At 34.3% G+C, this 26,599-nt stretch overlaps 1 protein-coding gene across 2 annotated transcripts in view; it reads right to left on the minus strand.

The window, feature by feature from the left end:
• The window catches only part of ATF7IP (activating transcription factor 7 interacting protein), a 127,877-nt gene that overhangs the window by 76,354 nt on the left and 24,924 nt on the right, over positions 1-26,599 (minus strand). For both annotated transcript variants that reach the window (XM_079936425.1, XM_079936424.1), the window contains exon 2: positions 269-1,818. In XM_079936425.1, coding sequence (XP_079792551.1) covers positions 269-1,811 — 1,543 coding nt within the window. In that variant the 5' untranslated portion in view covers positions 1,812-1,818. The remainder of the gene's footprint in view (positions 1-268; positions 1,819-26,599) is intronic.

A 26,599-nucleotide genomic window follows, 5' to 3' on the forward strand; every position in this document is an offset into this window, starting at 1 on the left:
CAGTCTATAAGTCCCTTACGGGCAAGTGCAAAATTTTCTACTTATTTTATCTCCCTTCTCAGCACTTCACACAATGCTGCTCTCAGAGTGGTTCTCTGTAATTCTAAATTCTGTGAAGTTAAGAACCTGTGAAGTTAAGAGATCATTCTAGTCACCATCATTCTCAACTTTCTCTGTAACTAAAAGAAATTTAAACTTTAAGAGAATGTTTTACTAAGCAGTTTATCAAAGCTAATCAAAATCTTTAGAATTTAAATAATATGCTAACCTGGAGAGCATGTCTCATTTTGTGATACAACTTCAGACTCATCCTTTTCACCCGAAATATCCTCTTCATCAGAGAGGACCAAAAAGGCTTCTTTTGGCAAACTCTCACTACTTTCTTGTTTAGATGGTGAACCAAAAGAACCTTCCATCTTTTCTTCCAAATCTGGATTTGTCTCATCAATTGGAAGGAGAGAAGCTTTAGAAAAGCAAGTAAGTTCATCTTCAGCAGGTGCAAGCTTTTCCAAAATAGGAATGATTTCATCTGTCTCCATAGAATCTGTATTTTCTAAGACATTCTCATTTTTGTCATCTTTCATAACATTTTCACTAATGGTTTCTGCAAGGTCTGCAGAATTTTCTTCTTCAGTCTTTTCACTTTGGTCAATCTCAATACTGCTAGATATAGCTTCCTCTCCAAGAGCAGATTCTGTGATAGCATCTTCTTCTATCTTCTTTTCAGGAGACACATCTGAACAAATAATTGTATCATCTGTTTCTAGAGCTTCTGCATCAACATCAACATTACTATCAGCTTTATTTTTCTCATCAAATGGGAAAATTTGATCTAACTTTTCATCACCTCCATTTTTTTCAAGAAAATCATCACCTTTATTGCTACTAGGCTCTGTACTATCAGTTTCAGGAACTGGTTCACAGACTGGTACAGAATTTGGTTCGAAGGTGGGATCAAAGACTGACTCAGAAGTTGGTTCATCAGAAACTGGTTCATCGGAGGCTGGATCACCAGAGGCCGAATCACCAGAAGCTGGATCACCAGAAGCCAGATCACCAGAGCCTGGATCATCAGAGGCCAGTGATTCAAAAGCATGATCACCAGAGGCTGGATCATCAGATGCTGAATCACTGGAGACCAGTTCAGTGGAGACCGATTCACCAGGGACTGGTTCAACAGGGACTGGTTCATTGGAGACCAGTTCATCAGAGACTGGCTCACTGGAGACCGGTTCACTGGAGACCATTTCACTGGAGACCAGTTCACCAGAGGCAAGATCACCAGAGACAGGATCAACAGAAGCAGAATCACCAGAGGTGGGATCACCAGACGTTACTGCTTCAGAGGCCAAGTCTCCAGAGGCAGAATCTCCAGATACCAGACCTCTAGCAGCTAGTGCACCAGAGGCTGTATCAGCGGAAGATGGTTCAGCAGTCAGTTTAGAGGCTAGTTCAGGAGTTATATTATTAGAAGACACAGGTTCACACTTTAAATCATCATCCTGCTTGTTTTTTACATTAACGTTTAAGGTAGAGGGTGTTTCTTTCCATTCTGATTTACTTTTTTCGGAGTCAAAACAAAGCTCTTCAATGCCATTCACCTCGTCCTTGTCACTAATATAATCCATACTTTCCAAAGGCGAGGTTGGGTCCAAGTCTCCATTTTCATGGTTGCCATTTAACAGCTTGACATCAGTTTTCAACAGTTCTTCTTTGACCTTGTACACTGCTTCAAGCTGTTGACGATCACTCACTCGCATTGTTTTTCGAGCCTTAAAGACTTTTTTCTGAGGTTCTTCTATACTATCCATTTTGAATCTTTAAAAAGAGAAAGAGAAAGACAGAGTTTAACAATTGAAACCGAAGCCACCTAATTACAGACTTACTGCAAACTGATCTTATAAGCAAGCAGCCCTTTATGTAATTTTGAAATAATTACATATAGAAAGCATAATGATCCTTGCTGTGTGTTAATTTTCACATTTATTGAATTTATATAATATAAAATTGATAGCAGATACAGTTCACAGGAGATCAATTACTAGGCAGTATTAGGAAAAAAGTGACTAATTTCTAGTTTTCATTCTCAGTAAGCTAATGGATTCACAGAGTCCGGAGGAGATAGCATTAAAAAAAATACATGAAGTAAAAAAGTAGCTGTCAAAGGAAAGATAAAATTATAAGAGAATGAAAGCAGTAGGGGAATGGGAGAGAGGTATAGTGATAAGGGGAAAAAAAGAAGGGAGAATTAAGGAACATAAGGAAAGATTACATTTGCAACCAGGAATATCTAAATTAACAACTGTAAACACATTAATAAGAGGTTACTATCAAGAAAGTGAAAAGACACAATAGAAGGAAATGCAGTCAACCCTTGAACAACAGAGGTTTGAACTTCATGGGTCCTCTTAAACTTGGAATTTTTTCAATAAATACATACTACAGTACTACCTGAACCACAGTTGGTTTAATCTGTGGATGCGAAGGGACAACTATAAAGTTATACGAGGATTTTCAACTGTGCGGAAGGTCGGCCCCCCTTAACCCCCACATTTTTCAAGGGTCAACTGTATTTACAAATCATACATTTGCAAATAATGTATCTGATAAGACACTTGCATCTGGAAAATATAGAATATAAAATATTGTTGCAGTTGAAAAGTAACAACAAAAAAACCAATTTTAAAATGGGCAAAGGACTTGAACAGACATTTCTCTAAAAGATACACAAATAGCCAATAAGCAAGAAACATGAAAAGATGCTTAACATCATTTAGTCACCAGAGAAATGTAAATCAAAACCGAAATGAGACAACAGCTCACACACACCAGGATGGCTATATCAAAGAAAATAATGAATGTTGGCAAGAATGTGGGCAAATTGAAACTCTCCTGCAATGGCAATGGGATTGTAAAATGGTGCAACTGCTTTGGGAAAACAGTCTGGCAGGTCCTCAACATGCTAAACATTAATCATTAATTTTTAATCTTTCCCTTTTTTTGTAAGTCTATCCATGTAAAGCTATAAATTTCCCTCTAAGTGCTGTTTTAGCTGCATCTTACATTTTAATGTGTCATATTTTTCATTGTTGTTCTACTAAAATATTTTCTAATTTCCATTGTGATTTCTTCTTTCATCTGTGAGTTACTTAAAAGTATGTTTCTTTAAAAGGTAATACACTATGACCATGTGAAGCTCATTAAAAAAAATACAAGGTCAATTTCATATTAAAAAATTAAGCAATGTAGATTTACGAGTGAGACACGAAGCATTATAGCTTTATTATAGGCCCAACCAAGATGTCCACTTGATAAAAATACATTAGAGCCCTAAGCCCTAATTCCTCAAATTGTGACCTTATTTGAATAGGGTCTTTGCAGAGATAATCAAGTTAAAATAAGGTCTTTAGGGTGGGCCCTAATTCTGTATGATCAGTGGCCTTATAAAAAGGGGAAAATCTGGACACACACACACACACACGCACACACACACACACACACGGGAGAACGCTGTGTGAAAAATGGAGTTAGCCACAAGCCACAGCTGGGAGAGAGGTGTGGAACAGACCCTTCCTTAGCTTCCTCAGTGGGGGCATGGCCCTGTCAACACCTTGATTTCAGACTTCTAACTTCCAGAAATGTAAGACAATACATTTCTGTTATTTAAGAAAAAACATTTTTTTCAAGCAGTGTGATTTACCACAAAAACAGAATATAGGATGAAAATAAACAACAGATCATCTCAACAGACACAAAATATTCATTCATTTGACAAAATTCAACACTGACTCATAAACTCTCAGAAATCTAACAGAAGGAAACAACTCAAATCTAATAAAGATTATCTACAAAGAAAACTGCAGATATCATACTTAATGGTAAAATAAGATCAGAACTAAGATAAGGATATTCTCTATCATTGTTTCTGTGTTAACATCTGGTCAGTGTAGTAAGGCAAACAAAAGACTTGGTCCTAGAGAAAGACAATGTTGCCAGTCTATAGTGGAATAAAACAAACGTCCTTTAAGGACTAAGATATACAGAATCAAGAATATTAATTTTACATTGGATATTCACTTAACATCACCATTACCAGTAGGAATGATGTTAGGATATACTTGCTTTGGTTGGAGAAGGGAAAAAAGCAGCCTCGGAAGTCTGGGAACTTATCTAAGGCTCAAAGCTCACTGTTGTTATAAACTGATTTGATGCTTATAGCTAAATCATGTTGGACATAAAACGACTTCACCATTCAAATTAGACAAGGTCACTGTGCAACCCAGCATCCCGTAAAATACTAAACATCTCCCTCTCTGACTAAGTGATAGCTACACTTTTTTATCAATTGCAGCTTTATCCTCGCTGTAGTTTGTCCTCCCTATAGATAACAGTTGCTGAGATACACAAGCATAGAATTGCCCCTGCTTTCTGATAGCACCTAATACAGAGTAAGGCTCTACTGCCTCAACCCCCACCCCCAAAACCCCAACTATACTATAACTGAATCTTTTACCAGGTTTTTTTCTAACATCCTCCTACTGATATGCCTCGCTGTTTCCCCATGGTGAACATTCTCTCTCACTGCAACAAATAATAAACCCAACTTGTTCAATTACAGGTGTGTTCTTGGTGTTCCACTATTCCTCTAGCTGAAAGGCATAAAACTATGGCCCAGCCTATTTGCTGGAGGCCAATAAAGCCTGAGAACCAACTATTTTGTCACAGTACTTCTAGACTGTGGTATAAAATCTGCATTCATTCTCTTACTTTAAGCCAATTACTTATGTTTCTTGGTCTTTCTAGGTTTTTAATTTAAATTATGGAGCTGAGTGAAACAATTTACAGAAATTACCTTAAAATTGAGAAGAAACGTCAACGCAAAATTATCATAGGCACTATTTTAAGGGTTATTAACTGCAGCTAAAATTTAAACTTCAAAATTTTTCCCATCTACCATCCATTTGAAACTCACACTAACTGAAAAATTTTCTGCAAAGATACAAGGCAAATTTTTTAGTCACTTTTCCTTGCTGACTCCAAACATACAAAAGGATTAAATTTACAGTACAAGGAGTATGGTTACCCTTTAAATATTTTCAAATACTGAACTGCAATTCTTTGGGACTTTGACCTCATAACAGCCACATTTCTCAACCATTATGCAGAAGTGGCAGTTATTGCCAGTTGCAGTAAAAGCAAACACTCCTCTTTTTAAAAAAAAGTATATTTTCATAATTTTTAGTAATCCCATTAAGAACATGAACTCTGCAAACAGAAACATGGATTTGAATTCTAGCTCTCCGATATACTATGTGACAGACGGCAAGTTACGTAGCCTTTCAATGTTTAGTTTCAGCCACCTTAAAAAGGGAATATCAGTACCTGACACAGAGGTTGTAATAATGATTAAATGAGATTCTATACATTAAGCACCTAGAAGGTAGTAAGCACTCAATAAATGTTATTATCATAATTGTCTATGTATATTCACAATGTCTTTAGGCATAAACTAGAGAATCCGAAACAAATTTCTCTTAAATACTTCTGGGATTTTTTGTATATGAATTAGAAAATCCAACACGCAAACATCACGTTCAGTGTTAATAGCCACCACCAAGTAACATTTAATAAAAATAAATGTTATCGAAGCAAGCTGGTTTTATCAACAAAACTGCCATTCAATTCCTTTAGTACACTAAAGGACTACCTATACAAAGAATTACAGAATAACTACCACCTATACCCACAAGGGTGCACACTACAGCCATTTACAAGATTTTTTATGGGTTCTAAGTATAATGAATAACAGACAAAGCAATAAGGAAGTAGCATGAACAACCGTAGCATGAACAACCAGTTCAAACTAGTTCAGCCATATCTATGCAAACCAATCAGCAGTTAAGTTTTTAAAAATCTATTTTGCATGAGCAATGTATATTTAAGAAAGATACACATTAGAGAAGGGTGTGTTTACCTGAAAACAAGTCTCCATGACTGTAGTACCGGAACAAAACATTTCTAAAGATCATTTTAAATACTATCATCTGGAACTGAGACACCATTCACAAAACTATTTGACAAAAGAAATATTACTTTTTTAGGTGGCAACACTAGAATCATGAAGCTCTCACAAGACTGTAATTTATTTTCACAGGAAAAAGCATTTATATTTTACAGCAGAAAATGTCTGCCATATCTAGAAGTAAATGTGTAAAACGTGATGAACTACTTTCTCCTGAAAACATTTTTTCATGAGAAAGACAGTAAGAAAAAAGTGCTTTTAGGTCCTTACTCTATATATTCAGATTCAAGAACTCTAGGGAAATACTATCACTATAAAAAAAAAGAATCTTTTTCTACAGCATTAACAAGGATTTCACCTTTACTTAAGGAATTTATATTTAAATAACCAAGAAGGATGTGTTACCTGCAAATAAGTCTCTATGGCTTGGAATTTTTTTTTGAAATTTGTGTAAATTATTTTTAAGTAAAGCCCAATGAGCCTCTTCTTCTTTAAGTGAAACCATTATTTTCTATTCTGCTTCATCCCCCTCCACCCACTCCCTCCACACTCTTCTTTCTAGCAAAGAGATTATAGCTATGAAACAACAAAGAGAAGTATTACCAAAAGCTGCAATGTCTTAGCCTACAATCTGCCTGCTCAAAAAGCTCAAGAATTTAAGTGGCTATTCAAGAGCTGGTCACAAACTCAGCCAATCAGTAGCCAGCATTCTGATTCCTGCCCAGCAACAGGAGACAGACAATAAGGTCAGAAAAACATAGTTAAAACCTGGATTCACAACACTTCAGTGAGGTTCTTTGTCTGATAAAAGTAATCTAGAACATAATTGCAAAGAATTCTAAGTCCATAATATATATTAAATATATCATATAAATAAATTAAAATAAGATAAAAAGTATAAATCTTATTTATTTTCATTTAAAGAATGTTTCCAGAAATATAAATCCATTCCCTACCTGGGGAATCAGTCAAACATGGACAATGCATAACAAGAACATACTTTTCTACACAATGGGTTAGAATCTGCAAAATTCAAATGTAAATTTCTTTTTAAAATTCCATAGTCCTTAATGTTTATAAAACATTTATACTAAAAATCCAGCAAAACCTTAAATCCAAACAACTAACAAGATTATTTTCACACTCACCTACCTCTATTGTTACAGATTTCCAATTCCAAAAATTAATTGTGTTCTGGACCCAAAAAAGGTTTACTATGGATAGCATTATAAAGTGTTTTGTTGTCTACTGCACTGAACTGATTTAGTTTGATTCATCTAATGAAATTAAAATGTGATTCTTGATAACCTGTATTAAGTGTTGTAAGTACAATTACTACATTATTTTCTCCTTAACTGCCCTTGGCAGCAGGTTACAAAAAGGTTATGAGCTCTCCCCTTTTGAAGAAATAAAGCAAATGTGTATATTACATAGTAAATACTCATGTAAACTAAAGGCAAATTTTTCCTATATTACATCATTCTACAGTCCTTTAAATGTAAAATTATAAAATAAAAATAGGAAATCTGTCATCAGAATTTTTTTCTCAAATTTACTACCTATAAAATTTTCTTAGTAATAAACAAGTTTTTTAAATAAACCTCACGTTTTTCTCCTTCAATTACAGATAAACCCTGTAATTTTTCAAACACACCCAAGAGGGAGCTTGCTGCAGCCATACTCTTAGTTTATATAGTCTCCCCATAGGAAAAATAAATCAGCAGCTGCTTGAATGCTTCAGTCCTGCGAGAGAACTGAAATTCACTGTCTGATTGGCTCAAAGCCGTAGTTGCCTAAACCAATCAGACATCAGCATCACGTACCTTGCCCGGCAACAAGGGAAGCAGATGAGGGCAAGTGCTCTACCAAGAATCCAAACGGTGTGAAATTAAAGGTGAATGATGAAACTGACACATATTCGTAATATACCCCCAGATTCTTTGCTTCAATAACAGGTCTATGGTGGGGTTTTTCTGAGTAAATAAACAAGGATCTATACTACTGCTTTCCAAGAACTGCCTTAACTAACAATGTACCAGGACTGTTGGGTCAAAACGCGCGCACACACATAAACACTATGTTAATTCAAAGTATGGACACTTGATGAAGTGTATATAAAAATAAAACTTTAGCAAAAATTTTCAAAATGTTAAGCAAAGCTACTTAAGTGGACTTGACACTTCTATCTTTGACACAGTTACTCCAATTAAATTCATGCTGTTAACTGACATTAGTATAACATTATTCTGAATAATGGGATGCTGAAAATAATTTTTATTCAGATCTGAGTTTGTTAAATGGCTTAAATAAATATTAGTCAATAGGCTTGACTAATAATGGCTTACTCCTAAAGAATCACTTTATGCTGAGGATTCCTAGCCTCTGTAGAGGCTCTGCTACTGAGTTCTTTGAGAATCCCATTGTCAGTTGAGAGCTCTGTGATTTTACTTTGCACTCCTAAATTTTACTTGAGAATTCTGCAATAGTCCTGGCAATAAAACCATAAAGAATAATCAGTGTGTTGCACAGTAAACGTTAATAATCTGCGTATGTTTACTGCCCATTAATGAAGACTGGTGAAACTGCTAGTGCAGTGATTCGTCCTCTTGATACTTATCTGCTCAAATTTAGTATACAGACTTCCTAAATTTTTCTCTTAAATACTGGATATCTTGTCATCTCTGTCAATAATTATTTTTCTAAAACTGTAGTGAAACAAAATCACTACTTCTGTTAAAAATCCCGCAAAGATTTTCATCTTGTTTCCAAACTTCTCTCTCCCAGCCACTCACAAAGCACTGGCAATATTTACTTGAGGATCCAGAGTCCCTTATAGTTCACAATTCTTCATTTCTACTATGCTATGGTTCTTCTCTCACATGCAAAAAAAAAAATGTCAATAGCTATCCTACCACACTTTAAAAAACATTAATAGGTGAAATCTGTTCCTTACCTAATACTCACAAATTCAGTAAAGTATTGAATGTTCATAATATTTGACACAACAAATAACCCCTTCTGCCTGTCATCAAGCTAATGATATAAAAATATGTAATGGAATATCCCCTAGGAAACAGGGAGTTTGCTTTACCAACAATTCCTTGGACAAAGCAGGAGCAAATCAATATTGGTTATGCACATCAAACCAGAATGGTCACTACAGTCTAACTTGTTGCATTCACTGATATTGATCTTTTGAGAAATTCTAAGGTAGTCTACATGAAAAAATGCAAGATACCTTAAAATCACTTCTCCAAGTACATTCTGGGGATCATTCTGTTATACAGGCAAAGTCAAATTAATTGACCTGATCCAACAAATGCAATTTTAGAACACACTTACCAAATTACACCCCCTTAGAAAATCAGCCAGTTATCCATCAGAGCCCTACCCACTAGCTTATCTCACTCACCAAATTCCACCAGCAATGAGTAAAGTTACAGAAGGCCATGTATTTTATTTCCTCAGGAATTTAAGAACCACTTGTCCAAAATTTTTCACACTTTACCTGGGTGAATTACAACACCCAGAATGATTTAGGACAAGCTGAATGATGTAAATCCTTCAAATGCCAGGAAATAGCTTTTACTTTTCTTATTGACCCAACCTAAGTTGAAAGAACGGAGAGCTTACTTTCTGTGTCAGTCAGCTTTCACTAGGTGATAATGCAGTATGAAAAAAAAATTTTTATTGGCTAATAACTAAGATTCTTCTTCATTCTAAGTCATAGGCTGAAGGAGCAGCAACTGTTCCCCCACCCCCTGCAATTCTAGGTCTTGTGGCAGAGAGAAAATCCACAATGACAGAACCATACAGTACACAATGGTTTTAAAGCTTTTTCTTAGACATAGTACTTACTTTCTTAGACACAGCACTACTTTCACTCACATTCCATTTGGCTAAAGCCGAGTTAGACATTAAGAGGGCAGAGAAGAAAAAAGCTCTCATGGGGAAAGACTTCGTGTCACATGGCAAAAGGCAGGGATATATAATCTTACCAGAACAAGAATAACAGTGAGCTATATAATCTACCACACCTCAAAAATACATAATTATAAAAGCTTAGCACAACAAAGATTTCTAAACTAACAAAACTGAATCTACTCCATGTTCCAGCATTACCGTAACAGTTGTCATAGGATAAATCACCCAAACTCTCTAGATTTCACGTCGCTCAACTGTAAAACTGAGGTTAGACCAGATGGTTGCTAAGTTTGATTCTAGCTCAAATTTTGTATTATTTTACTAATGTCTAGCTATACTGATGCTCTTTTATAATTAATTTTTCATTATGAAATACACTGAACATGCAAGATATAAAGTCTGATATAATGAACACATGTGTATACATTATCCAGATAAATTAAAAACAAAGCCCTCTGTGTAACACTACCAGATAGCATGCTCCTCCTTCCCCATCCCCAACTCCTTAACACAAAGATAAGCATACTCTTGAATTTGATGTTTATTAGTCCCAGGCATACCTTATACTTTTTCTATAAATTCCCCTTTTCATTAATGAAACAACACACCTTAAAGGGATAAAAGGAACTGACATTTATCAAGGGGTAATTATATGTCAAGCCCTAAACCAAGGCATATTCTTTTCCCATTTATTTAAGTGACAAGTTATACAAATTCAACTTTACATCTGAATTAATACATCAGTAACCACGCTGCTATCATTCATCTCATTACACAGATAATAATTAACTTAATAAGGTCAACAGACACCCAATTTCAGCATGGAGTTGTCTCCATTGCATATGAACATTTCTTATGCATTTCATCCTTTAAATTTTGCAACCAGGGAGTGTTCTAGCGTTCAAAATGCTAAGCGATAAACTATACTGTATTGGCCACAATTTTCTTCTCTATCTCTCTGAAAATGGAAGAGTCATTTGATATAATTGCTAAGGCCCATCCACACAGTAATGAGTTCTGACAGTACACACTCAATTTAACCACCCTGCACACTGGTTCATATATTAGCTCCAACAGGATTACCAAGAGGTTCTTAAACATTCAAGTATCTTTTTAAAAGTAACTTTTCATTAAGTCATCCAAGCAAATAACAACAGAACTCACTCAACAAACCAGAGAGTTTCCTCAATCTGATACAGAGCATCTAAGAAAAACCCACAGCTAACATCATACTTGATAGTGAAAGACAGAAAGCCTTCACCCTAAGATCAAAAACAAGACAAAATGTCTGCTCTTACCGCTTCTATTTGGCACTGACTAGAGGTTCTAGCCAGGACAATTAGGCAAGAAAATGAAATAAAGGTCTTGCACCTTGAAAACAAAAAAGTGAAACTACCTCAACTTGCAGATGATAAAATCCTGTACATAGAAAATCCTAAGGAATCCACTAAAAATTGTATTAGAACCAGTAAATGAGTCTAGAAGGTTGCAAGATATAAGATCAAGATATTAAAAAATCTGTTGTAGGGCTTCCCTGGTGGTGCAGTGGTTGAGAGTCCACCTGCCGATGCAAGGGACACAGGTTCGTGCCCCAGTCTGGGAAGATCCCACATGCCGTGGAGCGGCTGGGCCCGTGAGCCGTGGCCGCTGAGTCTGCGCGTCCGGAGCCTGTGCTCCGCAACGGGAGAGGCCACAGCAGTGAGAGGCCCGCATACCACAAAAAAAATAAAATAAAATATAAAAATCTGTTGTATTTGTATATACTTGCAATGAACAATTTAAGAATGAAATTAAGAAAACAATTCCATTTACAATAGCATCAAAAATAATAAATTTAATAAAATGTACAAAACTTAATACTCTAAAAAACTACAAAACATTGAAGAAATTAAAGAAAACCTAAATAAGCAGAAAGATAACTTAACCTCTTGAATCAAAAGTCTTAATATTAACATGTCACTACTCTCGAAACTGATCTACTGATTCAAGGCAAAGCCTTGGCTAGGGTTGAGGGTTGGGGAAGAAATGAGGAATGGCTGCTAAAGCGTACAGGATTTCTTTATAATGTAATAAAAATGTTCTAAAATTAATTGTGGTGATGGTTGCACAAGTGTATGAATATTTCAAAAACCACTGAGTTATATACTTTAAACGGGTGAATTGTATGGTATGTGAATTACATCTCAATAAACCTGTTTTTTTAAAACAGCAAACTAGAGTTGAGTATTTTTTCATTTATTTTTAACCTATGACTTTTACTGAGTCACACTTTCATGATGGACAAAACAACTATACCAAAAGAACTGAGTACCGGTTCCTACTTTAGGGAATTTACATTTCTAGGCCAACAAGTATACGTGTAATTATACTAGTGATAAAGGGCAATATACAGAAAATAACAGCAATCTTGTTCTCCACGTGTTCATCTTAGATAAGCCAATTACTTTTTTTCCCTTTCCTAAATGGGACATAATTCTATGATGTTTACCTCACAGGATGGTAATAATGGGCATGAGATACTCATATAAGATAAACGAACAAAACAAATTTTATCAACAAAAACAGTACTGAGCATGGTGCAAATGAACACTCCAGGTACATATACGAATAAAGTCTTCCACACACGGAAAATGCAATTAACCATCTTTACCAAAAGGACTAGGAAGTCTTAAGTGAAGCAGGAGCATTCCCTTTTATTATAAACTGGCACTATAATCAAAAGGCCTTACACGTAATTAATGATAATATTTATAAATGAGGTATACTTACTGAACTTTCTCGAGTTACATAAAGCTTTGTCACATTTTATCAATACTGTCTTTATTCAATATGAAGTGTCTTGCCACTGTATTTACCAGTACTTTACACGTATCTTTCTAGAAATAATTATTAGGGGAGGTAATGGGGGGATGGGTAAAACAGGTGAAAGGGATCAAGAGGTACAAACTACAAGTTATAAAATAAATAAGTCACAGGGAAGTAATGTCACTGCACAGAGAATACAGTCAATAATACTGTAATAACTTTGGTGTGCAACATATAATATCGAATGTTTTATACCTGAAATATATAAAATTGTAAGTCAACTACACTTCAATTTTTTTAAAAAAGAAATAATTAGTATAAATTGACTGAAATACCTATGTTTAATGAAACACTTTGGCACATCTCATCATGTATTTAGTATAAGATTAATACATTTTAAGTGCCCAAGCTTCGTTGTCAGAAAACATCTTAAAATATGCTGGTATCATTATGACGTACTTCAGAGGTCATTTAACAAAAGAACAAAAAATAAAGTAAGTAACCTGGAATAATATTTATGAGCTACACAGTGTCTGGCATATAGTATACACTTAGTAAATACTGACTAAAAGAATAATAGGCTATATACATACAACTAAAATCAAAAATTATTCTTAAGCGAAAAAACTAAATTATTCTTTATAAAGCAAAGGTAGTAATCTAGAATATTTCTGACAGAATTGCAAACTAACATGCTGGCATGTTCAAATACAGCAGGTTTACATACAAAGGTCAACCTTCCTTTGAGGAGTCAGAATGCTTATTTACTAACAAAAAGTAACATATGCCTACTTACACAAAATGCTGCCTCTGACAGGGTGCAATACATAGCAGCATTAAAATTAATCTAATCTGACATGAGAGACATTTTTCAAGGCTCATAAATCTTGTTTAGATAGTTGATTTTACATTTCAAAAACTAAAATACTGTTTCGAAAGAAATCTACTTTTGCTTATTACTACATAATGATGAAAATCCTCTAAAATAATAAACATACCCCAAAGGAAAACCCCTGCAGCCATCTTATCAGTTCTCTCACTGCAACAGAAACTGAAATACAATTTGCATAGTCACTGTGGTTGGCTAAAGAAAGCAGGTTCATGTAACCAATCAGAAAGCTAGAAATTGGGCAATCATAAGGGGAGAAATTTTTAATCTGCCCGGCAACAGCCTAAAAATAGAAACAATATGCTAGTATGAATCCCAGAATAGATGTGACTATAAGAGCAAAACCACCAGCAAAAAACCTTTACTTTCTTGGGGAAAAAAGATGCACCTTGCATTTCATCATCTAGAATATTAAACTTGCAACTTTTTCTTACTAAGTGGCAGTTAAAGAAAAATGAATGCTAAGCTAAATTAATGGGCCACTTTCAAGTTACATGCCATTATCCATATTATTTTACTTATATACATATGTGTGTGCATGTACATATATATTTAAGCATTCTTTTGTCAGGAGAAAAATTAAGCACTTTAATCATAGTTCTTACATCTCTAAACCTCTAAAAATCTCTCAAATCTGAACACCACTGCATTTTTTCCTATCACTTTTCCCCTGCAATCATTTGAGAATCTTACTTAAGGGTAAAAGACTATTTACTATGTATTAAAAATACAAAGATTAAATAATTTATCAAAGCAGATCTCTAAATAGGGTGGGGATTATGCCTTATTTATTTTTGACACAAACTTGTTCCAACATACAGTAGTGTCTTCCATATGGTAGACATTCAATAATTGTTTCCTCAATCAAACTAAAACAATTCCTGTCAGTGAGGAAAACAAACCATCTTATTGTATATGTCAAGTAAAAGTTAAACATGTAAATATATAATCTGTAAAATACTGCTATCTTTGGTTTTTCAATTTTGTCTAATGTGGGATAATATTAAAGTTGACAACACTTGACTTTTCTTATTCTGTCACCCAAGTAAAAGAATGTTTTTCATCATTCTAACTTTCCAACCTAAGTATGCTTAGTATGCATGTTTCCTTGTACATAACAAATTTACTTTGGAGAAATTTTAATTCCTAAAGATGGCAAACAATGTGCAGTCTAATGTAATAACTATGAAGATTATGGGCTACTGAGGAATGACCAAATTTAAAAATAAATAAACAGAAAGTAAAGAGAAAAGGAAAAAGAACTTTTTAATTTCAAAAATTTAAATTATAGCTGCTGAAATGAAAGGCTGGTTAGACAATCAAAGCATATTAAAACAAATGCTATTTATCAAATTTCACGTTCTACACATTTCTTACATCAAACCCTCCATCAGTATGTTTTAGTGATGTAGTAAATTAACTTTAAAATGTTTTCTTTGGTCAAAAAATGAATTCATGTATTTGATACTAGGAAAGTCTTAAAAAGTTCGTTATGAAAATTACATGTAAAGGACTTATTTTAATAAAGCTTAGAAACAATGTCTCTAAAACATATAAGAACGCAGAACAGTTTTAAGTAACAAAAAGAGCTCCTGTGAAGGATGAAGAAACATCAAATGAGCAATCTATTGAGCAGTATATCCTTTTAATCTAGACATTTAAAGATAGGTAGATTTTAAAATTAAGTTTAACCATGCCTTTTTAAAAACATAAATACTATTATTTTAAACATTCGTCTGAATGAAAAGTAACAGCTTATTGTCTTCACTTTTCTTAACGTTGTATTCACGTGACTTGGATATACAGATCTAACTACAACTGTATTCACATCTTTAAGATAACTTAAATATTATATGTACATAGATCTTGTTTACTTATCTGAACAAATAAACTATGATCCTCATCACAAAGGGAAGCAGTATGAATTAACCTATGAGTTACAATTAGTGGGGGAGAATATAACAAATGGGTCAAAATTTGATAACAAGGCACAAGTGGGAAAAAGTATTTTATAATTCCAGATATGTAAGTCAAATATCCCTTTAGATATACATCTCAGCACTTCGTATTTTCTTAGGTATTATTTAAAGCAGTTATAATACTTTTTATTTTTACTTAACACTAGCCAGTTTCATTTCAAGAGAACAGAAAAAGCATGAGGTTTGCAGAATATTATTCAAAGTAAACATTTTATCACACACCAATAGGAATTTGGGGGGGGATTGAATAATCAATGGCACCTTAGTGTTAAAAATTAGTACAGCAACTAAAATGCCCTGGACAAGTTTAGATGTGTTCCAGAAACATCACCCTCCATCTCTCCATTCTCTGCCCCATCTGTAGACCCTCCCCTCCAACAACCCACAGGAATTTAAAATGTCAGCTGAGAACCAGATGTTCTTGTGGCCCTAGCCTATGGGTACAGAAGTCTAACTTTAATAACAAATATAACTAAACTAAAAGAAGAAACCTAATCTTCTTTCATATCCCAGAGGAAACTCAAATTCTTCTTTGTACCTATAATTTTTCTCTTCTGTAGCAAAGCAATATTGCTAGTATGTTATCCCTTTGCAGCTCTAACTAAAATTCTATTTACCACAACTTTTTGAGCTGATCTTATCTGCAAATCTGTATCTTTCTTCAGTTAGAATTTCAGGAAAAAAAAGTTATGCTTTTGATAACAAGATCTCTCCTGGGCATACAACTCAGAATGGACCAGCACCCACCCCCAACCCCCCCAGGGAGCAAAAAAAGAAAAATTACGTTCCTAGTCTGAAATCTTTCTGGCAAACAATACGTGAGAATATAATCTACTTGCTTCAGGCAAATGTTCCTAAAAAGCTGAGTTAATACAGGTTGGGCTATCAGAAGCTACTATCAAAAGTTCGTGATGTATTTTAAGAAAATACAGAGTTCCTTTACCCAAAATCAAGGATTATCACTTTGTTTCCTCTTTCAGAACCTAAAAAAATCTGCAGATCTGACCAAAAAACACTATACTTTGGAAACTCTCTTAGTCTCTCTCCTCTTAACCATCAGACCAAATGAGCTGATGTTTTCCACACATTCTATGAACATACAATTGATAACCACAAGCATACTGAGATCTCATGTTCTTCTACTCTCATCTAAATCTGTTCATATTAGTTGTGCTTGTTACCGAATTCAGTTGTATGTTTCTAATTTAAATTACAGAATACAATTAAACTTCGTATAAACTGATGAAACATGAATGCAAAAAAAAAAAGCTGTTAGATCTGTATCGGTAAGAGAATAATGCAGAAAAAACGCAGATTGGAGAGATTTGGGTTAGGCAAATCATTTAAAATCTTTAGGTCTAAAGTTTTCCATCTGGAATAAATGGAAAACAAATTAGAAGACCTGAGAGAATACTTATATTTTGATTCTTAAATAAAATTTTAATAAATTCTACTCTAAAGTCCACTGCTCTACTGAGAAATGGCGAAGATAGCTTGGTGTATTCATGCATTTATCAAATGTCTACATGGTCACTATTAAAGGACAATTTTTAAGACACTAAAGAAACAATGTGATTAAAAGTATAAAAATATAGCCAAAATTTAAGTGTTACAACATGTAGATTTTAACATAAATGTGGGAAAAAAATATAGGCAGTAATACTATGTGTGGTCATCTTTCCACATGAATGACCACGAAACTTAGGAGAAGTACTCTATTTTCCACTAACTGCCATCTGTCCAGTATAGACTATTCAATCCTAATAATCAAAAAAAGGCTTTCAGATGTGTGATTACAAATAAACCCCTACAGAGCCCTTACTGTCTTCCTGATAGGGTTAGTACACCCAAGTTTTATGAGCCAGATTTCTAAAAACTGACTCTGCATAAAGAATAACTCAAATTTAAATGGGAGGGAAAAAAAGAGTATGCCTTTCTTACCAATCTCAATTTCAATTGCACTTCTGCTCATAACCCTATTTATAATTCAGTTAGTTACATCCACAAGACTTCACAAGTAGTTGCTTAGAAACAGCAACATGCTGAGTTCAGGGCTACTGGAAATCTGGCTGTCTGCCACATTAAAATATTTAACTGAGCCTAGAGCCTCCAGAATTTAAAAAAGAAGAAAGGAAAGAAAGGGAAAAAAAAAAGGAGATGGGGGATAAAAAAAAAAGCCCAAAGAAATACAATGATAAATGCAATACACCACCAAGCTCTTTTCAAGGGTTCACAAATTCAGAATCAAAGACCTTATTTTGGTATTTTCAAATATTTGTTATATTTCTCTAGGAAATTTTTTATCATCTTTTAAATGTTGGAATAAAGAGTCTGAAGCTATTCTACTGGAGAACAGAAGAAATGTGATTAGCCACCTCACTGTTAATGGCATAACAACTGACTCAATAATATACTGTGCAAAGAATAGCCCCAGTCTGTAGGAAAATGACTGAGACTTCCTACACTAGATCTTGAAGGCCCAGAGACAAAAAACTATACATTCTCATCAAAGTACTCTATCCCTGTAGGCCTGGTTAAATACTAAATGAGAAATTTTCTACCCCAAACTGCACTGTTTTTCCATTTTAAACACCTCTAATAATTAAAAACTTAAGCATATTCAGAAATGTATTAACAACCTAAAAATTAACTGTCATTTTTCAACAGAACCTAAAAAGGCACTGAATACGTTTCAAGACTCATTTACTGATAAAAATGAAAATTAAGAACATAAAGACTGTTCCTTTAGCTGATAGTGGCTACTTCAAACCAACAGGAAACTTCACATTTAGTAGTAAAACACCATAGGCATTTCCACTAAAGGCAAAAACAAAAGTGTAATACTATATTCACACATTTATTGTTCTAGAAATCCTGACCAAAGCAGTAAGAGCTCAAACAAAAAAGATATAAAGAAGAAAACATTTAATTCAGAACAGCAAGAAAAAAAGGTATCTAGAAACATTAACATATAAGAAAAAGATTCATGAAGCTATGAAAATATGTGAAATATTAGAACTATGTTGGGTATATGACTCAATGTAGAAAAATATCAAAGGCACAGAAAAGTACTACAAGTCACCACACGTTTTGAGAAATACGTGAAAGATAAAAAACATAGTGGGGTTGCACTCCAGCCCTTCCCAGCTGGACCTTCCTTCCCTCTCTGCTCGCCCTGTCTTCTGTGAGTGCTGATCTGCTGATCTTCAGATCTTCAGATCTTCCGTGCACACCGGGTACTGCACTCAGTCAGGGTGCCTCGCACGTGCTGGTGGGCTGCAGGTGGCCAGCTCCAGGCTGCGCCACCGAATAGCCGGGGAGCGCGGCCCGGGGTTGGGAGGCGGGTCTACTGCACAGCCGCAGTGACAGAGGAGCCGCTCCCAGTTTAAAAAAAAAAAAAAAGCGTAGTGGTATGGAATTAGTTCCCAGAATAAAAAAGAACATCTATTAGTGAATAAAAAGGACAAAAAATTCAAAGGAAAAGTAAAAAAAGAATCAAACAAGTAACTCATTAAAATAAGTTAGAAAAAATGTTCAACTTCAAAATAATCAGGGAAAGACAAAACAAAGAGAAAATACATTTTTTTTTTTTTTTTACATCAGATTGGCAACTACTTATTGTTAGCAATAATGTACAGCAATGAGTAGCACCATACATTGCTGGTAGAAGACTTCACTGTCATAACTATTTTCAGGGGCAAATAAGCAGGAACTGTGCACCACTTTGACACACCAAAGACACTTTGAGATGTATCTTAAATACACTAATAATATGTTTTAAAAAGGTAATATATCAGGATACCTACTGCTGCACTGTACTAGCAAACAATCAAATTTAACAGCCATCACTAATAGTTCAAAAAAAAAAAAAAACTTCAGCATCCACAGTAAAGAATAAAGAACACTGGGCTTCCCTGGTGGCGCAGTGGTTGAGAGTCCACTTGCCGATGCAGGAGACACGGGTTCATGCCCCGGTCCGGGAAGGTCCACATGCCGCGGAATGGCTGGGCCCGTGAGCCATGCGCTGGGCCTGCGCATCCGGAGCCTGTGCTCCGCAGCGGGAGAGGCCACAACAGTGAGAGGCCCACGTACCGCAAAAAAAAAAAAAAAAAAGAATAAAGAACGCTAAGAAAAGTAAAGAATGTGGTAGATCTCTTTTAAAGGCATGAATATTAAGTGTACAACCAGCTACAGAATTCACAGTACTTAACAGTACAAACACTGAAGGCAGACATACCTCTTTGAATATGGTATGATCACTTCCTTGTGAAGTTACCTGTCCAAGATACTTATTCTCTCCTTGCCTCAGTATCCTCATCTACGAAATTGAGACTATTATAATGCCTGTCCTCATAAAAATGTTATGGGGATTAAATGAGAATGTAAGTAGAAAGTTCTCAGACATATAAGTAGTCAGTAAGTGTTTCCAGTTTTTATGCAATTATGTTTTAAAATGCAAAATAATATATTTCTAAACATTTATATATCTCAATATATAATCTCTGAAATATCTCAACTGATATTTCAAAGTCTGGAAGGATAAATGCCAAACTAGTTACAGCAGTTCACTTAGGGAGAAGACAGTAGAATATACAGACTTTCACTTAGACTTGCTATATCAGTTTCAATTTTAAAATGAAAACACATTCATGTGATTTTTATCTTAACAGTTAAGCTCATTCCACTTCCCCCAATCTCTTTAATGCTAATGCTAAACCAGGGCAGCAGTGACATTTATGAATGTGGAAAGGGTAGTGACCCACACAAACCCAGAAGAGACAGGGAAGGAAGGCTACCATTCAAAACACAAATTCCCAGCATATGCCATGAGAGGAAGTACCACCTCCTTCACAATCACTTGGGTCAGCATCTACCCAACATAAAACAGGAAAACTCAAACACAAAAAGGAGTACAATCAATTAAAAATTCAGGCTGGGGGGGGTGGGTAAGGATTATACAAAGGAAAAACAGAAAGAAAGGAGGCATAGGGGATACACCCAGAAGCAACAACTTTCACCAAAGAGGATTTATAGAAAAAAAGAACTGAGAAAAAAAGGAGAGAAGAAAAAAATTCACAGATCCCCCCTCCCAAAAAAAAGTTTTCCATAGAAAAGGCCTACTAATTACCAAAACAGACTAAATTAAAATAAGAAAAAAAAAGTTTTTAACACTTAGACATACTGTGTTAAGATTTCAGAAAAACAATATGAATAAATACTAATATCTTAGAATTTTTAAAAAAATCATTTTTAACTACAAAGGAATAAGAATTAAACTGACATCAGACTTGTCATCAGCAATACTGAATGCTAAAAGAAACAACAATATCCAAAGTTCAGGGGAAAAGTTATTTTTAGCCTAGAATCCTATTGCCAGAAAATCAACAAGGATAGAAAAACTAAAGGTATTACTTCTGAGCAAAGTCTGAGGAAACAGATTATTGCTAACATAATTATATAAAGATATACTACAGACTCAAGACAGCAAAAGGCCCTAGGAAGAAACTCAGATAAGGGAAACAGCAATGCTCCATAAAACAAGTAAAACTCATGGGCAGACTGAAATAACTGAGGACCCACCATCTTTAAAACAAATATTCTGGAATCAAAATCCAAGATAATTACAAAATGGGAGTTGATGGACTTAGAGATTGTGGAATATGGCACAAAAATAAATAAAACTATCATCTAAAAATAACTTAGGTTTCAAGCTGGGTAAAATATAAATATCATCAAATATGTGCTATAAAAAAGAGACATACCTTAAAAGAGCATAAAACGTTGAGAACTAAGAGGTGAAAAATGATACATGACGCAAATGCTAACCAAAAATACAAAAAAAAAAGTTAAGTATACATATAAAGCCTATATGTAACATATTAAAAAAAAAAGTTCAAATTGAAGATCAAGTAATGGGACAAAAAAGATATTTCTAATTAATAAATGGTACAATCCACTAGAAACATTATCTTTGATATATCTAAATAATATCGCTTCGAATAACATAAAGAAAAAACACGTTTTTAAAAATTCAGGAAAAGACTAATAAATCCACAAAGACACACCTTTTTCTAAAATCTACAGATAAAAACAAAAGTAATATTAAAAAATGCATTTCTCAATTAACATGCTAGAAAAACAGAAAAATAAATAGAATTGTATATCAAAAAACCCAGAATATGAATTTTTTATGAACAAAACCAACATACATTAATATTGACTGTGCATGTGGTGACAAGGAAATCATAAATTCCAAGACCACCCCCCCCAAAAAAATTCCCACAAGGCCACATTCTCGGGCCATAACATAATACATTTAGATAAACAATAATGAAATGAGAGGGAAAGTTATCTCCTTATAAATTAAAAAAAAAAAAGAAAAACAAAACAACTTTGGATTAAGGAGGAAATCAGTGGTAAAAATAATAAAAACGACAAAGTATTAACAAAATACAACCCAGGGAATTCAACTAAAATGATACTCTGGAGAAAACCTTAAATGCACGTATTAATAAAAAAGCACAAACTCAAAAATGCTAGTAAAAGTTATAAACCCAAAGCAAGTAATTACAATAAAAATGGAAAATTATCATGGGAAACTCAATAAAACAGCAAGCAATCAATGAAACCAAAAGCCAGTTCTTTGAAAAGACTACTAAAAGGGGGAAAATATAGCAAGGAGAATCTAAAGAAAGCATAATAAACAATACTAGAAATCATGAAGAAAATATAACTACAAATATAAGGTAATACTCTTGGTTCAAATATTTAAGTATATTAAATGTTATCAATGGAATACATGAAAAAGACTGAGGGATTTTAACTTACCGCAAACTCAGTAAAATTCAACAGTGGGAGGAGGCTGCCAAAAATGTCAATGCAAAGTTAAACTGCAGAACAGAAGTACACAGTCAGAGGAAAGGGATATTTTTTAGTAATACATTTACTTATGAGCATCACAGATAAAGAGAGACTTTTAAGAACAGCAGGATGACCAGGCTAAAGAAGGACCTAGAACAATGTAGTGTATGAGGAAACGTTGGAAAACAGAGGATATTTAGCCTAGAAAACACAAGGGAATTTTAATGGCTTTCTTTAAATAGTGCAGATCTGTCATGTAAAAAAGATAGATACACAGAGAAAGAGACAGACACAAGGTAGAGGGCAGGAACAAAACAATGAAAGGCCAATTTTGTCTCAAAATCTGCAAATGTTAATTTTTTTTCAGATATCCAACAAAAGAAGGAACTGCCTTAAGAAATTAGAGCCTCTCTCTTCTGTCATTAGAAAGGTTGACGCAGAAACTAGATAATTACCTGTCAGAAATACCAAACAGTAGACTCCCATGCAAAGTGTGATGTTAGAACTACTAGATCACTTAGGCCCATTTCACTTTGAAGATTTCATAAGTCTACACTGCTTGCTAAATAAATTTTGTTGCCTAAGAGGAACACAAAAACTAAAAATGCAAATTTTATCCCCCAGATTTTTGGATCACGCACACTCAACCTCAGCAGTCTCAAAGATTACACATCTTTATGCTCATGGCCTTTATTTTTTTGTCTTACCTGCTTCCTTTTAGGTTTATTTCTCTATAGACAGAATACTCCTCTGTCTTACTTTCCATCATCTTTCTCTTCCATGACCCCCAACTCTAATACCAATCAATAAATTCCTCTGTTTTTTGGTCTAACAACTCCTTGCCTCTTTACCTATATATATAAACCAGTCAGTCTATTTCCACCATCTTCCCAGCCCAATATTCTCCTAAACAATGGCTCAAGAAAAGTCTGAAAATATTTCCCAACCATGCTCTCCACACCAGGAGAACACATCCAACCTCATTCTTCCATCCAACCTCAAGCACATTAATCGAAATTGATATATTTCTACTATCAGCATTTCTCCAATCCTAAGGAATTTGTTTACTTAGAGGAAATACACCCACAAACATACATTTTTATACTTCAACAGAACATACGTTAAAACAATCATTTTAAAAATCCCAAGCAATATTGTCAAAGGGCGACAGGAAATAGTTCATGCCCCTGAAACATGAGTGTGCCTTCTATCACAGCTGGCCTCTAGTTTTTTTTAAGTACTCAACTACACAGTAGTAACAAATGACGAGCTACCGTTCAGAATCTAGAGAACTGAAGTCCCACCTAAAACTAACACTTTCAGTTTGCAGAAAGAACCTGCTATTTAACTCCCAGAAGGCAAAGGCAGAGAACTGCCTAATCTAATTCATTTCCTCCACTTCTCTAAACTAGCCTCTCTAAACTACCACTAGAGTGGTAGCCTCTAAACTACCATCCTTCATTTCATCCAACTTCCTCACCTCCCCCTAAAATTATTATTAGATCAATCAGTAATATATTTTATCATTGGCCATACTGATATCAGTATGCATTTCTTTATAAACATAAATCTTCATATCTTTACAGTAACAATTATATATTCTTTATTTTATATAGTTTTTTACTTCAATGAGATTTTTTTGTATGCAATTTTTCAGACATACAAAAAAAGAATAATATAACAAATGCCTATGTACCTTTCACCTACCTTAAGAAATAAAATATTAGATTCAATGGAATTTCTAATTAATACACTCATGTTAGTTTTAAATTCTTAAATTCACTTTGTAAAATGGTGATACATTTAAATATGTGGAAATGGAAACGATGAGGGTGGTAGAGAAAACTTGACCATGTTATATATATATATATATATATATATAAATACACATTATCTAATGTATGCCAATGAGCTCCTTGTAAAAACATAAGCATTCTGATTTTGACGAAGTCAAAGGGGTACATTTAAACTAAAACTTTATAGTTTAGTAAGGTTACAAAATGTCATCGCTCCGTATGTACCAGTTGGTGTCACTACAACGGAGAACACAGTAACAGGACTATAATGATGAGAGACCTAAAACTGATTTCTATGTAATGTGAATATATTGTATGCATGAGTAATGTTCACATATGACACCCACTGTTAATTTCAATTCGAAACCGAGGAAAATTAGAGAAGGTGAAAATAATATTTTTTTAAAAATCAAATCCAAATATGACATTCAGAATCTCCTGAAAATTAACATTAAACAATCTAGTAATCCTGGTATTACTAAAACTAAAACAAAGAAAAACTTCCCAAAGGTGAGAGACAGATGTAAGGCCTGAGGAGGGAGGGGAGGCAGAAGGGTTATCACAGAAAAAGGACCTGAATCTCTTACCTGTGGACAGCTTGATACTGTGAAAAAGATTTCCTCTTCTGTTAACCACTGCTACTCAGTTCATCTGTATAAGCATTAAAAGCTAATGCAGATTTCTAGATCAGCCTTTTTGAGCCTGAATTCCTCTTTTGGTACATATTCATTAAAAATAATAATAATAATAGGAATACAGTAGATTGGCTACATATTAAAATTCCGTTCAAACAGTGGTTCACATCTGTTATGTAGTTTGTGCAGCAAACATCCCATCAGCCACAAAAGCCAGAAGACATCAGACAGCGTGTCAATGAAGCTCACAGAACACTCAACATACATCTTCCAAAGGACTGTTGCAAGTGAAGATGCCTAGAATCAGAATTCTTTTGTATGGCTTTCTATGCTGCCAACTATTAGGTCTGCAGCAACTGTGTGCAGTTAGGTACCTCCCACATATTACCCAATAGTATCAATAGGCATGAATCTGTAAAAGCAGAATAGAAACTTAAAAGGCTTATAGCTTCTTACTATTCCACATATTCACTGGCAATTGTTCAGGTCTCAGTATTCCTATTCTAATGCATCAACTCTGCTCTTTCAGTCCAAAAGGCTGCATTCTTATACATTCCAAACAGAAAATCCATGACACATATTATTTGCTGCCCTAGTACAGCCAGACTGCAGTTACAGCTAGCTGGCGCCAGAAAGAACAATTTACATAAAGCAGTCCTCATTTCATGACCAAACTAAAGAAGAATACTGCTGAGTAAACCCTCCCCCATCCGTTCCCCAACAGGCACTGACTGGTTCTAGAATATATCTAGTTATCTATTTATTAATATGATTAAAATCCAGGTAATAAGAAAAAATCAACTTGTAGCTCTTATATAACTGAAATCCCACCTCCACCCCACCAAAAATATTTTTAACCCCCAGAGATATTCAAAAGCCTTAGTTTATTTGTGGCATGGGCCAATATAATTACATAAATCCAATGACTGCTATTTTTAACAATCATTAAAAATATAAACTATAATTCATATTAGCTAAACGCTGTCCTCATTCTACTCTACAGCTGCCTTTCAAATTTAACTAATCACTAAAATAGTAAATGATCATTAAATAGGTGTGTTCTTAGAACCAAATTGCTTTATGTTTCACCAAATATAACAGGACAATACATCTTCAGGTATCACTGTTGTGATGTTTAAATAATTCAACATATTTACCACTAGTTAATACTACTAAAGCATGCACTGAATATCAAAACTCAGGCGTGTTATATTACAAATATCTACACAAGAACATATTTTGTGTGGCATATTCTTTTTTGAACCTAAATCATTTGTGTATTGTTTTAATTGGCCAGATCTGACTGGGCAAGAGTTGAATCATTATCTATGAAAGTCCTCTGTTTAAAATTTTTTTATAGTTACTTTATGACCTACTAATAAATAGTTCTATACCTCCACTTCTATTTTTCCACTACTTTATTGAGTTTAAATATATTAAATTTCATTTTCAAATAATAAATGCGAAACTAGTTTAGTGCCACATCTAAAATGGTAATAAAATGAAAAGTATTTAATACGCTAACTAGGGGTTATCCAAAATATGTTCCTTATTTTTTAATCTTATTTTCAGCTGTCTTAAAACATAGGTCTTAAATTATCCCTATCACACAATAAGGATAATAAGGCCCTAGATAGGGGAATGATAAAGTTACATATCAACAGGAATTGGTGGACTTCTAATATGTG

This window comes from Stenella coeruleoalba (genome assembly GCF_951394435.1).
Source record: "Stenella coeruleoalba genome assembly, chromosome: 11".
NCBI lineage: Eukaryota > Metazoa > Chordata > Mammalia > Artiodactyla > Delphinidae > Stenella > Stenella coeruleoalba.